Genomic DNA, 15,511 nt, shown 5'->3' with positions numbered 1-15,511 from the left:
AAATTCCGTATAATCCTCTTACCCTGATGGTCTGCTGGTATTTCTTGACGTTCTTCTCGAATTCGGCCTTGCCTCTGTTGGCTTGGTCAAGGGCGACCTCGAGCTCGTTGATGTCTTGTTCAAGTTTCTTCTTGATGCGGAGAGCCTCAGCCTTGCCCTTGGCCTCAGCCTCGAGACTGGCCTGCATGGAGTCCATGGCTCTCTGGTGGTTGCGGCTGGAGACGAGGTCAAATGTATTATAAATACGCTGTTAATTTTGGGACCCCTCGTCTCAAAACGGTATTAAGTCGGATGGCTAAGTTGCTGAACATTGAATTTGTGACCAGAAATATCAGACTTCCGTTGAATTTATTTGTTTTATTGAGGAGAATGAATATCATATTTTAGAGTTCTAAATACCATCATTCATCTTTATGCCCAGTTTAGTTTTAATTTGACTTTTAGCATCAGGTTCATCCGACAAAGGACCGTTTTGAGACGTTGGGTCACTTTTGGACTTTTGAAGGATGTATACATTTCTACAATTACAGTTTCGATAGTGAAGGTTGATTTACATATAAACAATTTCTGGATAGCCCATGACAATTCATTTTTAGTATCAAATTAAGTCTGTAACTATGTCAAAAATCCTCAACAATCATTGAGATCCAACTATATAATTGCATATTAACGCCAATCATTCCAAATGATGAATATGAATGGTAGAATGTTGTTGACTCATCATATTTTCAAGTAAAACAAGTGTCCTCACTCTATCCAGTTATACATAACTAGTCCACCTACCGAGTGTTCTCGAATTCCTCTTCTTTGTCTTGGATCCTCCTGTCAATTTCAGATCTGACAGATGAGATCTCAAGCTGTGACCTCATGACCTTAGCCTCTTCTTGCTCCAGGGCAGATTCAGCCTCTTCCAAGGCAGCTTGGAGTTCCTCCTTCTCCATCTCAAGACGCTTCCTTGATTTCTCCAACTCGTGGGTAGATCGGCCTCCCTCGCCAAGCTGGTCGGTCAAGTCGTGGATCTCGTCTGAAATAGAAATACGAACATACGTAAGTTATGAATTAAAATCTTTTGAACATCCTGAGCTAGAAGTAATACAAATATTGATATTACAAGGTAAAATCTTTGGAATAAATTGATAAATGTTATCTATCTATTTTAACATCATACTTTTACAAATCTGGTCTGAACGCCAAAATCTTGTATGAGCTGTTACTATCATAATAATGTCGCTTTCTGTGTTTTTCTTCTTATTTTTCTTCTTCTTCATCTTCTTCTTTTTCTCTTACCTCCTCTTCCCCCTCCTCTTCTTCCTCATCCTCCTCATCTTCTTCTTCTTCTTCTTCTTTTTCTTCTTCTTCTTCTTCTTCTTCTTCTTCTTCTTCTTCTTCTTCTTCTTCTTCTTCTTCTTCTTCTTCTTCTTCTTCTTCTTTTATTTTCTTCTTTTTCTTCTTCTTTGTACAAATTGCTTCATCAATCCAAACATATTTGAATTACTATGGATATACGACAAGGAAAACAAAACTCACTAAAACACTGGATATGCGAATGTACTTGCAACCTAATAGTGACTAAAGAAGACCAGCTATACTGACCAGCCAAGTTCTTGTTCTCACGACGGAGAGCATCAACACTGTCGTTGACCTCTTCAACTTGAGCCTTGACACGGAAGAGCTCAGCACTGTAACCTCTGGCCTCCTTCTGGGCATTCTCAAGCTCTTGCTGAAGGTCGTTGCACTTGGCTTGCCATTCTTGGATGGTCTTGTCGAAACTACGCTGCTTCTTCTCGAGGTTGTTGGCGTTGGAGTTGGCCTAAACATGACAATAGGTAAATTAGTATTGGATTCGATTTCATAAATACTTTTTATCAACTATCTACTTAACGAAGTTTTTATTCATGTTATGGTAAACTGTGACTTTGTTGACTGAGAAAGGGAGGAATAAATGTTTGAAGTAATCGTAAGAAGAGTCATATTTTAGATAAGGTATTCAACTACCCATATTCATGCTTTCTTTTTTTCTTTATGCCTTTTGCGCCACGATATGATACGATATCGTCGTCTAGGCATTCCACGAAGGAATATAGATAACTCATCAAACAAGATGTCTGATGTCAACAGGAATCACCCATGTTGTCCAAGTGAGCAAATTGGGGGTTAATAATCTTGCTCAAGGAAAAAAAACGAAAGTGCCTGAAGCGGGACTCGAACCCGGGTCATCCGGGTCACAGTGCACTCGGCCACTTCGCTTATTCATGCTTTAAATACCTCAAATTGAAACAGAAAGTCTCAATGTATATGAAGAGTTCAATAGGAATATTAAAGACAAGACACAAAACCTACCCTCTCGACGTCAATCATAAGATCCTCAAGTTCTCCTTGGAGTCTGCTCTTGGCCTTCTCCAACTGAGCAACCTTGATATTCGCGGCCTCAGCGGCTTGCTCGGCATCGTTGAGTTTGGCTTGCAGTTTGCGTCTGGAGATAAATTAAAGGATATGATATAATGTATGTCTTAAAATTGGTTGTAAAAATGCAATATAATGCTATTTTGTGACCATGCATTAAGAAAGAAAACCCCAGGAATTGAAATAATATTTCAAACATCAGCTAATTAAAAACATTGGATTCAGTAGCTTCATTTGAGTTCACCAATCTCGATAAAAAGGCAAGTTAATATAAAATACAGGTTAAATTCAATTCATTTCTGAGTACGACAGGAATAGCCCAGAAAACAAATAAACAAATACAATCTCCAAAAACAAAGGAAAAAGTTCTGTGATGGAAATATGCAGAAACAAAATTCAAATTGTGTTTAACCCTCTCCTTGCCACCCATAGGAAAATCGTCACATTCGTTACGATGTAACCGACAATTTTCTCATTCTGATTTCTCTTGTACAGTACATCACAAAGTTTAAAGAAATGCTTTGATTACAGCTATACATACTAAACACTGTATTGTATAGCTCACTTGTTACTTTTTTTTTTTGAGTAAGAAAAGTCTATTTTTGTGCTGGGTGGGTGTGAATTTTCGGGGGAAATTCTAAAAATAGGTGGTAAGGAGACAGTAAACTCACTTGGATTCCTCGAGCTCGTCAGCCCTGGCTGTGCCCTCAGACTCGAATTTGGATCTCCATTGTTGAACCTCGTTGTTGGCTTTGCTGAGTTGTCTCTGGACGTCGCTGCGTCCCTCTTGTTCCTCCTCGAGTTGTTCGCGGAGAGCGTCGAGGTCAGCGTTGAGGTTGCGGGATTCAGAGGCGAGTTTCTGGCGGCTCTGGAACGGAAAAAGAAGAAGAAAGCGTTTAGAGTTGGGAAAGTTAATGTAGGATAGTTAGATTTATTTTTATATTATTGGGATGACCAACCAATACACAATATCTACTGCCCTCAAATTTAAATCCAAATACAAAATTTTGATATCATATTATGAGATATCCTAGTTTGGTATGAGAACATAATGTCGTGTTCATTTATTATTCCCCGTTAGAAAAACTTAGCTTTCAAACAAATTTTTAAAATAGACTTTAGATTTGTATAGGGAAAAAGAATTCAAAAGAATTAGAATACCTTTTTATTGCTTCCGAGCATTCTTTATAACAAGAATAGATATATCAGAAACCGGTTATCTTTCTTTTCATAACATTTGGCATGTCAGACTACAATTTAACACAAATGTTCTAGGATGTTCCAAAAACTCACTCTGGTTTCATCCTCGAGAGATCTCTTGGCGTCTTCCAGGTTGTTGGTCAGAGAAGATTTCTCCTTGACCAGTTGTCCGACTCTGTGCTCGGCTTCCTCCAGCTGTCTGGTCAGTTCGCCGTTCTCTTGTTGAGCACGGTTCTTGGCGGCTTGCAAGTCGCTGACCTGGCGAGTAGACTCGTCCAGGCGGCCGTTCAAGTCGGCGATCTGGGCCTCTACCTGCTTGGACATCTTCTCGGACATGCCCTGATGGTGGAATGAGAGAAATGGATTGCAGCATTAGATAAGTATAGGTCCTTGTTGTTATAATTATGCAAGCATGGTATCGCTTTTACTGTTTCAATGAGTGTGTGATATATTATGTAACAAAAATGTTGAGAACAGCAACATTGTAACATTTTTGAATGTCGAGAAAAGTACTTATTATCTCAAAATAAGGATGCAAAAAAAAGTTCCATTTTTATTAGATTTACTACTTTTTTCAAACCTACAAAATTAATAGACTTATTTTTATTGATACGTAGAATACCGAAATAAAGGGAAATTAAATTTAATGATAGGCATTTACAAAATTTACAGTTTTTGTAGGAGTATTAGTAGTTTCGTGCACAAATAATAGATGTTAGATTAAAAATTGCACAATGGGTTAGTATTTTTAAAAATCTGGATTGAAATTAAACGTGATCAATTTTAAACTTTTAAAACACATCTTATAACCGTGTTGCGACGTTCATGTGTGAGAAAGAAAAAAAACATCATTTCCTGTGCTGGTGAAATAGAGGCGTGGTGATTTTTGAAAACCATGTCAAAATATTGCAATACAATCTTTGCCGGTGCAAATTAAATGTTTGTCAAGTGCCTACAATAATCGTGTAAACAACCAGTGCTGTTGCTATGGTTACCCTGGTTCGATTGACATCAACAATTCCTCCATTTCTGTCTCCAAATCCTGTCTCTCCAACTCCAACCTATAGATTTACATATTATACGAACAAGCCATGATCATGCATTACAATGACATGCACTATTATCGTATACAAGTATTACTCCCACATTTTACTTTGTTGAAATTTTTATCGTTGTAGAAAATCTCGGCGCTCATAATTCAGGCTGGCAAAATCTACTTAAACAATCTTTGTTTGAGACTTGGCCTTGAATAGCATGCACAATTTTTAACAGGGGGGTGGGGAGTTTTTAAAATGTCATTATCTGCGCATGCGTGATGTGTACCTTGTTCTTGGATGAGTGCTCAAGGCGAGTCTGAAGGTCATCGACCTCGGCTTTGAGTTGGTTCTTCTCTTTGTCCAGTCTGGAATGGTGGGATATCCGTTTGTAAGTCACAGGTGTGTAGAGTGTGTGTCAATGTGTGTGTTTGTGTGTGTGTGTGTGTGTGTGTGTGTGCGTGCGTGCGTATGTATTCATAATACAAGTAGCAACATTGTCACTTTACGGTTATTTTCACCAATTATTCATTGGATTGTGTGACTCAGGATAAAAAGGTTAGGCATATTTTTGTATAATTTATATTTGAAATTCCAAAATAAAATAACTATAGGAGAATAAGAACGAAGTTGAAATAAGCATAAATGACTTAAAATACCAATGAACCATTTTCGCAAAATTTCTTTCATCATTTTCAGTTCATGGCTTATATGCATATTTTTTTTAATCAAGCATGTCTTAAGGTATTATTTATTCTACAAGCAGGTCATATTGATATTTCAAATACCACAAAGATTAGGCGCTATTTTCTACGCGCACCTTTACAAAAATCGTCACAGGCTTTGGCCAAAAACACTTTCACACTTAAGTCGAGAGAAGTAATGTTGGTAAAAAGTCTTTTTCAAGGACACACAATGGAAGCTTGAGTTTGCTAGCATAGATAAACGAACTATTAACTGACCAGTTGCACGCATTTTCCTGGCGTTGTCAATCTTCCTGTCACCGGTCAAACTTAACTCATCTTTAAAATAATATATTAAAAGAATATACACCGTATATCGAATCAGCTGCTTCTGACTCTCACGTACCTGCTCTTGACCTTCTGGAGCTGGTCGATCTGGTCAGCCAGTTCGTTGTTGGCATCTTGCTGCTTCTTGCGGAGAGCGGAGACCTGGGCCTCGTGCTGGAGGGCGGACTCTTCCAAGTCGCGGCGGAGTTTGAGAAGCTCTTGCTCGCGCTTCTTGTTGAGTTCGACCTGAGCAGCGGTGGCACCACCGGCCTCGTCGAGTCTCTCGCTGATGTCTTCCAATTCGCGAGTCAGATCAGTCCTCTGTTTCTCGACCTGTTTTTTTTTTTTTTGATTATCAAAGGATGGCATTACAGTTTTAATTCCTAGATATTTTTTTATTTAGAAAAGTGAGTGGAGCAGGCACTTAACAACAAGAGATGAAGTGAGTAGGAGAGTGCCAGAAGATAACTGTTATCGTGGATAGCTCATACGGCAGAGTCACGCTCTCCACGGCCAGGCGGAGTTGTCGCACCAGTAAGGTCTCAGGTTCAAACCCCCATCACCGCCGTGAAATTTTTATTCTCTATTGTCTTATGGCACTTTCCTACTCATTTCATCTCTTGTTGTAAGCCTTGGATATGAAATGTGTCTGATATAAGTGGGGAATTATGAAGAACTGAACAAAGGCCTATCAAATTTAGGGAAGGACGTAGGGTCAGTTGTTTATAAGTTTTAAGTTGAGAAACAATCTCAGAGAATAAACGCATGAGAGTATAAGATAGATGGAAAGATAAATGGAAATTTGAGAGAAAGATAGATGAATAGATTGATTAATTAAAGGAAAGAAAGAAATATGTGTTTGTGTGTGTGTGTGTGAGAGAGAGAGAGAGAGAGAGAGAGAGAGAGAGAGAGAGAGAGAGTTGGTGTGTATATAATAAGAGAGAAAGTGAGCGAGAAGTGGGGGGGGGGGGGGGGTTATAAACGAACACAATGTAAGCAATGCAATATGTCGGATTGTAGAAGGAATCGGTATGCGAGATAACATATTATAATGGGAGGATTGTTGTTTTACTTTTTACTCCATTAACAAATCGAGACAGATGAAAAACGAGAAAAGTGACGATGAAAAACGAGAACGGTGAGCTGAAGCTCGAAGGAGATAAGGATTGAAGGTAGAAGTGCGAGGGGTGTATGAGTCATCATCCATTTTAATCTTAATGTCTATACTGGATTTGGTAATGGGGACGTGGTTCAGGAGGAGAGGAGAAACGGTAGGTTTTAAATAGAAGTTAAGGACAGATGCATTTGTTTGAGGGGCATTCTCTAAAGACTTTCTACTTTAGCTTTAAAGAAGTTGCTTTCTCTAATCCACTATGAATCCTTATGTAAATTTACTATCAAGTCTGATAATGTCTCATAATAAACAAAGTACAAGACAAAAATAGGATTGTTTCCCGTTGGTTTGATGGTTATTCCATTATAATAAAGAGATCATGCGTGCACTTATTAATGTACAAGTCTGATAGATTATAATTGTTGCTATAGTCTGATGGTTGTTGTAGGATTATACATCAAACCAATAATGTAGGTACTCCATTATCATAATATGCATTGAGATATAAAAGTTAGCTCAGGATAAAGAACGATGGAAACTGTTTGTTTGTGGCGTATATATACCCTAACACAGGGTGAAAAAGGCAATGATGATGGCACTCCATTATCGAGCTGGGTTATCTTTCTTTTGAAAATCTTTACATGTAGGACTAAACCATTTAACCATTTGGGTTATAAGATTTATAATAGAAACAGAAAGTATTATAGTAGAATAAGGATAAAATAATCATACTGGAAGTGACGTCACTTACCTTGGCTCTGGCTTGGCGTTCAGCTTCCAGTTCCTCTTCGAGTTCTTCGATACGAGCCTGCAATTTAAGGGTTGCCATAGTTACGTTGATGTAAATAAGAATTCAATGGAATGTATAATGAAATGGTAAATAACAGACAACAAGAATAATCACAGGGATCCAATCATCAAATTTTAGAACTATCCGAAAACGCAGTCGAAATTGGATTTTGTGAATATATTATGATTAGCTTCCGGTTTAGAATTGTTCTACCGAAGTGTTGATTATTATCAAGTGCACGACGTCATTACAAACTCTTCCTCGTAAGAAACAAGAACGTTTCGCTTCGTTTTAAGCAAATTTCGAAACACTTTAAACTTTATTATGTATTCTTATTTCAATGTCGAAATATTTTCACGTCGAAGGTTGCAGTCATGTGATGTGTTTAATGAAGGTGAGCACCTAAGTTGTACTGAGGGGAGTCGGACTGTTATTCCGTTCCCTTTCCACTCCCCTACGTGCGAAGAGATAACAGCGATTGACCGCGAGATAAACCAGACGTTTCAGATTTCTCTCACTGTATCCCAACAATTCTCGAAAAGTAAGGTGGATAGCGCGCACAACACTGACTGCTTAGGTTTGATATCACACGAGGATTCTACACGTCACACATTTAAACCGAGTTCCAGAATATTCCTCTGGCTTCACTCAATCCACAGCCCCGTTGTGCGTGGAGAAGTTGAGAGTTTTTAAATAAACGGGGGAATATAAATAAATCTTCAAAGAGGTGGGGGTTGGTGGAGGGAGGAAGAGGGGCCGAGAGTAGAATGTGTGAGGGTGAGAAAGGTGAAAGACGTGATGGTGAAGAATATAAATTCTAAAATAGAATTTGGGCAGCGCGAGGAAAAATTCCAGAAGTCTGAGTCATGATCATTATTGCTACCGTGAGCTATGATGTGAGCGTGTTTGTGCATCTTTCCCCCTCTCTCTCTTCTACCTGGTACTCACGATTTTACCTGTTTTCATTTTGTAAATCTAAATTTTGCTATTCAGCAGAATGAATTTATTTGCGACGATGCAGGTGAAAAGAATTCGCAGGCTTAAATCCCTCCTTTCTTTCTCAAAGCCTGGTGTTTATCTTTGTAATTATATTGTGGTTTTGTTCCCCGCTAATATATGAAAGGGGTGATTTGCTTTTAACAACTTTGGAGAAAAAAATCTCCCGGGTTTTCATGTCATATAGCGCAAAACATTTCGGCTTTAGACAAGAATTGACGTAAATGGGGGAAGAAGGGGGGGGGGTGGAGATCGCATATTGACACTTAAGGGCCGGAAGCAAAACATACTTTCATTTATAAATAAAATATCTAATAATTAACGGCCTCTGTTAAGTCAAAAGTTATATTGAGTTAAAAGCTTCAGTTTCAGCACAATTGATGTGGACTTTCGGCGTTGGCCCTGTCTCAGTATTCTTGACTGACAGTGATCATCGTGATATTTTTAATTCATAGTGTGACCGTATTGTCAAGGAAAGGGGAAATCCAAAAGTCCATATCATCGGTCTTTGTTTATCAAAATGAAACTAAAATTTAACTCTGTCACAGTTTTTTTCCTTCAAGCACCGATATTTGCATTTTATGTGAAGGCTGCAAAATTGTTAACATCACGTTCTATACAAAAGATTATTTGTCATTTTTGGCGTAAAAGAAAGGCAACATAGATGATTTCCCATATTGGGACATTTACAATGTTTCGAGTGGTCAGGAAAAGACTAGAAATTGAGGATAAGAGAAATGGAAAAAATAATAGAGGAATTCAAAATGAAGATACAAAAGCCAGCACGACATACTTCTAGAATGGCCTTGAGTCCTGGCATCACCACGCCAAGGTCAGATGCATCCCGTAACGCCTTTCGGCTTCTAGAACTCAAGATTGGGTTTGTTAAAGGCTCGTAGCCTGCACTAAACAACAAGGGATGGGTTGTAATGTTGTGAACGACGCTCGGGCTCGTTCCTCGAAACTCTCTCCTCATGGCATCCAAGCTCAAATAATCAGAACTCCGTGTATCTTTGTGACGAGAACTGGATTCGTAATTGCTATGCCCGCTAGACTTTGACGATTTTGATTTTGGTGGTTTGGAACTTGACGAAGATTTGGTTTTACTGCTGCTGCTGCTGTTTCTCGGTCTACTTTCTGGCTGGCGTTCATAATTCCTATCTTCGTCATAACTGTTATTTAACGAAACAACTTTGACAGGTGTTGGTGGTTCAGTGTCTATAGCGCTGCCATTGTCATTGTATTCTTGACGGTCAGATGACGGAATAGCCTCGGACACAGATACAGACGGCACATCCGGGTTTCTGTCTTTGTATTCGTGTTCTATCGTGTCTTCTACAACCGCGACCAATTCTGCCTGGATCTCGTTGTTAACACCCGTGTCTTCTGCAGAATCCATTTTGTATAATTATGTCTTGTGTTTAATGAAAATAAAAGTACTGTGTGTAAAGTAAACAGGGAAGTATTAGAATTTGCAAGAGACGCTTCAGTGGAATGGTTGAATACGCGAAAATAATTTTAACAAGCAACAAGCAATGTCTGAAGTTGATAGTGTGCTATATCGACTGTCTTGTCAGTCAATATGAAAATGTAGATAAATCTCTTCAATTTTGGATGATTTTTAAAGAATCCAAGTTTCGAAAAACAATTGTTCACTGTTTTTACTTTTAAAATGACTCTATCACTCTTAACACAGCAACAACACGATAATAATATTGTTGATTTGGAACGCCAATATGTAAATAAACAACCACCACTTAATTGTCAAAGTATTCAGAAGTGATCACGATCGAGGATAGAATATCAAAGTCCAAGTTCAGATAATTGTTCGAAAATTAACGTTGGAGGAAGATCTACAAAATACCAACTGTTTCCGATGTAATCCGTTGATATTTAGATCTACCTACGCTATGTGCTGACGAATGGCTAGATACGAAATGTTATTGGATGTCAGACCAACCAACATCAACGTCTACCGGGCTACTTATTTGACAATGGGAATCAATCTTATTGGAACTCTGACAGGTGAGGAACACGTCTCGAATGTTTGTTGTTTATCTAGGAATGCTGGGAAGGGAAGTGTGAGGTGGTGTGTGTGTGTGTGTGTGTGTGTGTGTGTGAGGTGGTGTGTGTGTGAGGTGAGTGAATGTGTGTAGCCGGAAAGGTGTGTGTGTGTTAGGGGGGGGGGGGGGGGGTTGGAGGATAGGTGCCTGAGTTTCTGTGTGGGGGGGATAAGGTTAGAGAAGAATACTAAACTAATTCTAAAAGAATGTTGTCGTGCACGTGAAAGAAGGGGGGGGGGGGGTATTAGAGGGTGAAAGGGATGACGTATTGCAGATGTGAAGGTTTTAGCAAGGGAAGAGATACAAGGGGGTGGGTGAGGTGGAGTGGCGACTAGAGGTGATTCCTCTTTTGATCTGTGAGTGAGTTAAAAAGTAGTGAGGAATGCCAATGTATCGACCTGACTTTATAATATATAGTTCTTATGAGAGTCATCAATTTTAGTACCCTTTTTATTTGATTAATGCAATGTGTGGGAGATGAAATGTCATGATATATATCAGCATTTTGATTTGTTACCAGGTAGTGTGTGTGTGTGTGTGTGTGTGTGTGTGTGTGTGTGTGTCTAACTGACTTGAGTGAAAGCATTTACGTATGGCGTAAGACGGTGCATTTATCTGGCATGTTGCCAGACTGATAAGTAAATATTTCGGTGGCAACGACGTGGAAACATCAACAAATCAAGAACAACAATAGGTTTGTGTCAGATTTTTAAAAAAACAAAATTTGGCGACTCGGCTATAAAATGTTCTCTCTTCTTATCTTAATTATAAACCGGTGAATAAAACCTTCGCATTTTAATCATTTCTGCAATTTGAAAATTCGATATTAATTTACATATAACTTTTACATATAACTTTGCCAGGTTACATCATCCTTATAACTCCGAGTGCCAAAATTAATAAATGGATTACCTCCCTTCTAATACTTCAATGTACTAAAACAACTCTTCACCCTTAAATTAATGATTAAAAAGAGTTCCACACGCTTCTTTTCACCTCACATTCTTCATATTGTCATTTTCTATCCTTCACGGAGGCACAGTCTTTTTTAACTCTACCAATCCATCCTCCCAACCCCCCTACGTTTCATGACGTGTCTACCTGTCGAGTCTATTATAACCTACGGAACGAAAGATCAGGCTCTCAACTTTGTCGGAACATTTTGGATAATTTACCCGTCCAGGTAGATCAATTTAGATAAGGACGAGGAGGAGGAGGAAGAGGAGAAGAGGGCAGGATCGAAACGTAAAGAATGTTGCAAAATGCACTTTTCTCAACACAGCTCGGCATTTTTATGAATTTTATTTATTTTTGAAGGGTTGCCATGACAACATTTTTATAGCAGATTTTATATCTTGAAAAAAAAGGGAAGATTTCGTTTGACGTGTCCCTGGGTAATTGCCATGCCACATGTGCAATTTATCAATTTCGTTTCCTTTAAAAAGAGGATTCATGTTTTATACTTGTTGTCGGCATCTCTTATTTCCTCTAACAAGATATTTAATTTAGTCTCTATTAATTACATTGCGGCGCTGCACAGCGGCTAACGCCTGGTTATTTCAGTCTTTTCAATCTGAGCTCTGTAAAGATGAATTACTACCTTGGATGACTAGGGGGATGCTTTCTTTCCCTTGCAATTTTCTTGGTCTATTTTTCATATTAAGTGATATCTATAGAGCTGTACATACGTTTGTCTCCCATAATTCAATGCCAGTTAATATTAGCGTTAAGAGAATCACACAAGTAAATATGACCGGTCTAAGGTAAAGATCTGACCGAGTGTGTATGAAAGGTGCCTGACGAAGCAAGAAAGACAAATATGTAGAAGAAAAAAGAATGTAGAGAATTCGTTATAACTCATTCAGTTCAGAAAAAAAATTATTTTTACGTAGGTGTGATCAAAATCTATTCTCTGCTATTTGTTATTCCAAATTTAATTTTAAATTCTTTATTCAGAGAATTATGGGATGGATGGTGGGATGGTGACGACAATCCTTGATGGCAGCTTGTTCCTTATATAGACAGTGCCTCTCAGTTTCTAGAACTTTAAATAAAACCTTTGCGTTGCCAGGCACGCGAAAAGTTCCAATATTTTTCTATTTCTACCGTGCAGGTAAGCGTGAGTAACAACGAAAATCGTTGCGTTGTGTCTGTTTGAAATTCCATGCGTGTGCGGTATTCTATGGTGAGCTTGTTTGTATGTATATGTGTGTATGTGTGTGTGTGTGTGTGTGTGTGTATTTGTATGTATGAATGTAATGACGCACCGCATTTGAATGAGGGTGAGCTGACTTTTGTTTCAAATGTTTATTTTATCTGTTACAGACGGGGGATTAGGTATCAAGATTAAACACTATCGAGCTAGACTAAATTTTCTAATAAACGATATAAAACGAGGGTTTTGCCCTATAAATCTACATAATATCTAATATATTAGTTGGATTAAGTAACAGTCACTCAAGTGTAATATTTAGCTATGTAGCTTATTTTAAAAAATTCAATTTCCTGGGGGTTTTTTTTCAACTAAACTCGGCTGTTTATTTTTCAATATTTAAAGAAGTTTTATTATAGTTTCATGATAGGTTTGTTGTTATTTTTGTATTTTATATAAATATATAAATATAATTCAGAACAGTAGTGGTCATCGCACAAACATTTTATCCTCTATTGTCTTATGACATTTTTCTACTCACTTTATTTCTTGTTAATATAATTATTCACGTTGTAATATTTGGCAGTTTGCATACAAGAGAAATATGAATAGGGTAAGAAACAATGTCAAACCAAGACATTAAGTTGTGAATTTAGGAAATGGGATTGCATTCATGGGTGGAAAATAAAAATTCTGATCTGAGAGACAAGAAAATTGTGATGGGGGGGGGGGAGGCTGTGTTTACAATAAGTAAATGAATGTATTAGAAATGAATCAAAATGGAATGGTAGAGGTGTTAAAATATCTATACGTGTGTTAGGAACTGGGGTGTTTATAATGATATTGCTATTGAAAAAAAAAATAATAATAAAGGGAAGGCAAACTCAACACACATTTGGTCAAAATATTTTATTTGGTTGAAAAAAATATAAAAACACACAGGTATACACACTGGGGATCTTACCTGTTACTCACGAGGACGCAGGTTGTGGGTTGGTGGGGATGGAGGCATGCAGGGACGTTTCAAATTCAATTGTTTCAATGTGAGTTTGATTGGTTGGATTATGTTTTGTGTCGAGCTCATTACGTTATTTTGATGATTTATTCACATCTTTCAATTGTCACGCTTAGCGTGTCTTGTCGTGTGTGTAATGTTTACCATCGTGGTAAAGAATTAATTCGTAACTTAATTAACACAAATTTCCATCGCGTCAGTAAGGTTGAAACATTTTCACGAAGATTGGTAGGAATTCGCACCCTTTCGTCGTAGCTTGTACTATTTTCGTGCTGGCGATTGTAACCCATTAGTGGATGAGGTCGGATTTGTAATGAATGGTCGGTTCGAGAACCCACAATTTGCAAGAAAGAAAAGACCATTTTCAAAAGTGAAAATCTATAGTTGGGGCTAAAGGCATGTGGCATTGAAAGTACTTTAGGAAAAAGGTAAACTTTAAAATGATTTGAACACGTTGTTTTGACATTGAAGCACTTCTATTTTCACAGTTTTCCCAGTTCTTTCGACACAACATACCTTGTTTTGAAGAAAAGATGATTGGAACTTGAGACGGATTATTTTATTTCCAAGACAGGCAAATAGGAATAATATAGCAAAAACAGTGATGTGTGCTTTTTACTCACGTTGAGTTCCTTGATCTTCCTCTGGAGTTGTGCGACCAAGTTCTGTTCGTCTTCCAACCTGGAGTTGAGGCCGTTGATTTCCATGTCCTTCCTTCTGACATTTTCTTCCAGTTCCCTCTTGGCCCTCTCGAGGTCTTCCACGGTTTCCTGTGTGCTCTTGAGGTCCTGCTCCAACTTCCTCTTGGCCTTCTCAACATCGCCACGGACCTTCTTCTCGCGCTCAAGGTTGTCCTCAAGCTGTTTATAGGACGGAAGGAAATTATACATGAAAGTATAAGAAAAGTGGTGTGCTATATAATTTGTGTTATCAAACAGAATTGCAATGAATTTATTAAATCATCAGTACCGATATTGTCCAAACTATTATTAACACGAGTTTAATTAAATAGAGATTGATTAATAATTAGCTATAGTATGCCTTTTAAATATCTACCTAGTAGTGCTAGACAATGTACTCGTAAATCACGGTGCAAGAAAGCTTTTTATATTATATAGACTGAATTAGCTTAAAATTGAAAATAATTTATAAAGGAAATAGAACTATGGGCTCCTTTAGCAGCTACTGCGGTATAAATAAGTTGACTTTGTATATCATCGTTCAAGATTTATATTTAGTTTCACAATCAATTATAAATTAGGAGGTATCGGCTCTCAATTACACTAAGAGGCATGTCTCACCTCGTCGAGGGTCTGTTCGAGTTTGGTCTTGAGTTTGTTGAGGTGGTTGACCTTATCCTCCTCAGCTTGGAGATCTTCAAGAGTCTTCTTCTGCTGTTCCTCCAAGTTCTTCTTGTCCTTGGAAAGTTTGGTGATCTGGTCATCCTGGGCAGCCATTTCGTCTTGGAGGGTCTTGATCTGGTTGTCCTTGGTCTGCTTCTCTTGCTCGGCCTGAGTGGAAAAGAGAGGAGATGTGAAAAGTTAGATAAAAACAAACAGAGGGTTGCAATGCAAATAATCATACAGTGTCACGTGACATCCAAAAATCCTATCTCATTTATATTTAATAAAACTCTGAGAAAATCAGTCCGTACACTCGCCATTATATTTATATTATGTACAATACGAACATTCGTTACTAGTCAATCCTACAGGTTATTACATGATGTCCAAA

The 15,511-nt window shown here is 38.1% G+C and overlaps 1 protein-coding gene across 28 annotated transcripts in view; it reads right to left on the bottom strand.

Annotated features, from left to right (window-relative positions):
- LOC144973636 (myosin heavy chain, striated muscle-like) overlaps positions 1 to 15,511 on the bottom strand; it is a 52,423-nt gene that overhangs the window by 7,458 nt on the left and 29,454 nt on the right. For all 28 annotated transcript variants that reach the window (XM_078916319.1, XM_078916328.1, XM_078916315.1 and 25 more), the window contains exons 23-33: positions 15,079 to 15,288; positions 14,401 to 14,637; positions 7,513 to 7,569; positions 5,727 to 5,980; positions 4,927 to 5,005; positions 3,697 to 3,942; positions 3,075 to 3,271; positions 2,341 to 2,473; positions 1,594 to 1,810; positions 784 to 1,024; positions 23 to 215 (exon numbers count right to left, since the gene is read on the bottom strand). In XM_078916319.1, the coding sequence (XP_078772445.1) occupies positions 23 to 215; positions 784 to 1,024; positions 1,594 to 1,810; positions 2,341 to 2,473; positions 3,075 to 3,271; positions 3,697 to 3,942; positions 4,927 to 5,005; positions 5,727 to 5,980; positions 7,513 to 7,569; positions 14,401 to 14,637; positions 15,079 to 15,288 (2,064 nt within the window). The remainder of the gene's footprint in view (positions 1 to 22; positions 216 to 783; positions 1,025 to 1,593; positions 1,811 to 2,340; positions 2,474 to 3,074; positions 3,272 to 3,696; positions 3,943 to 4,926; positions 5,006 to 5,726; positions 5,981 to 7,512; positions 7,570 to 14,400; positions 14,638 to 15,078; positions 15,289 to 15,511) is intronic.

This window comes from Berghia stephanieae, chromosome 5 (assembly GCF_034508935.2).
Source record: "Berghia stephanieae isolate SIO BIC M18660-M18661 chromosome 5, UCSD_Bste_1.3, whole genome shotgun sequence".
NCBI lineage: Eukaryota > Metazoa > Mollusca > Gastropoda > Nudibranchia > Aeolidiidae > Berghia > Berghia stephanieae.
The sequence above is the reverse complement of the archived record's forward strand: the minus strand, read 5'-3'. Positions and strand labels throughout refer to the sequence as shown.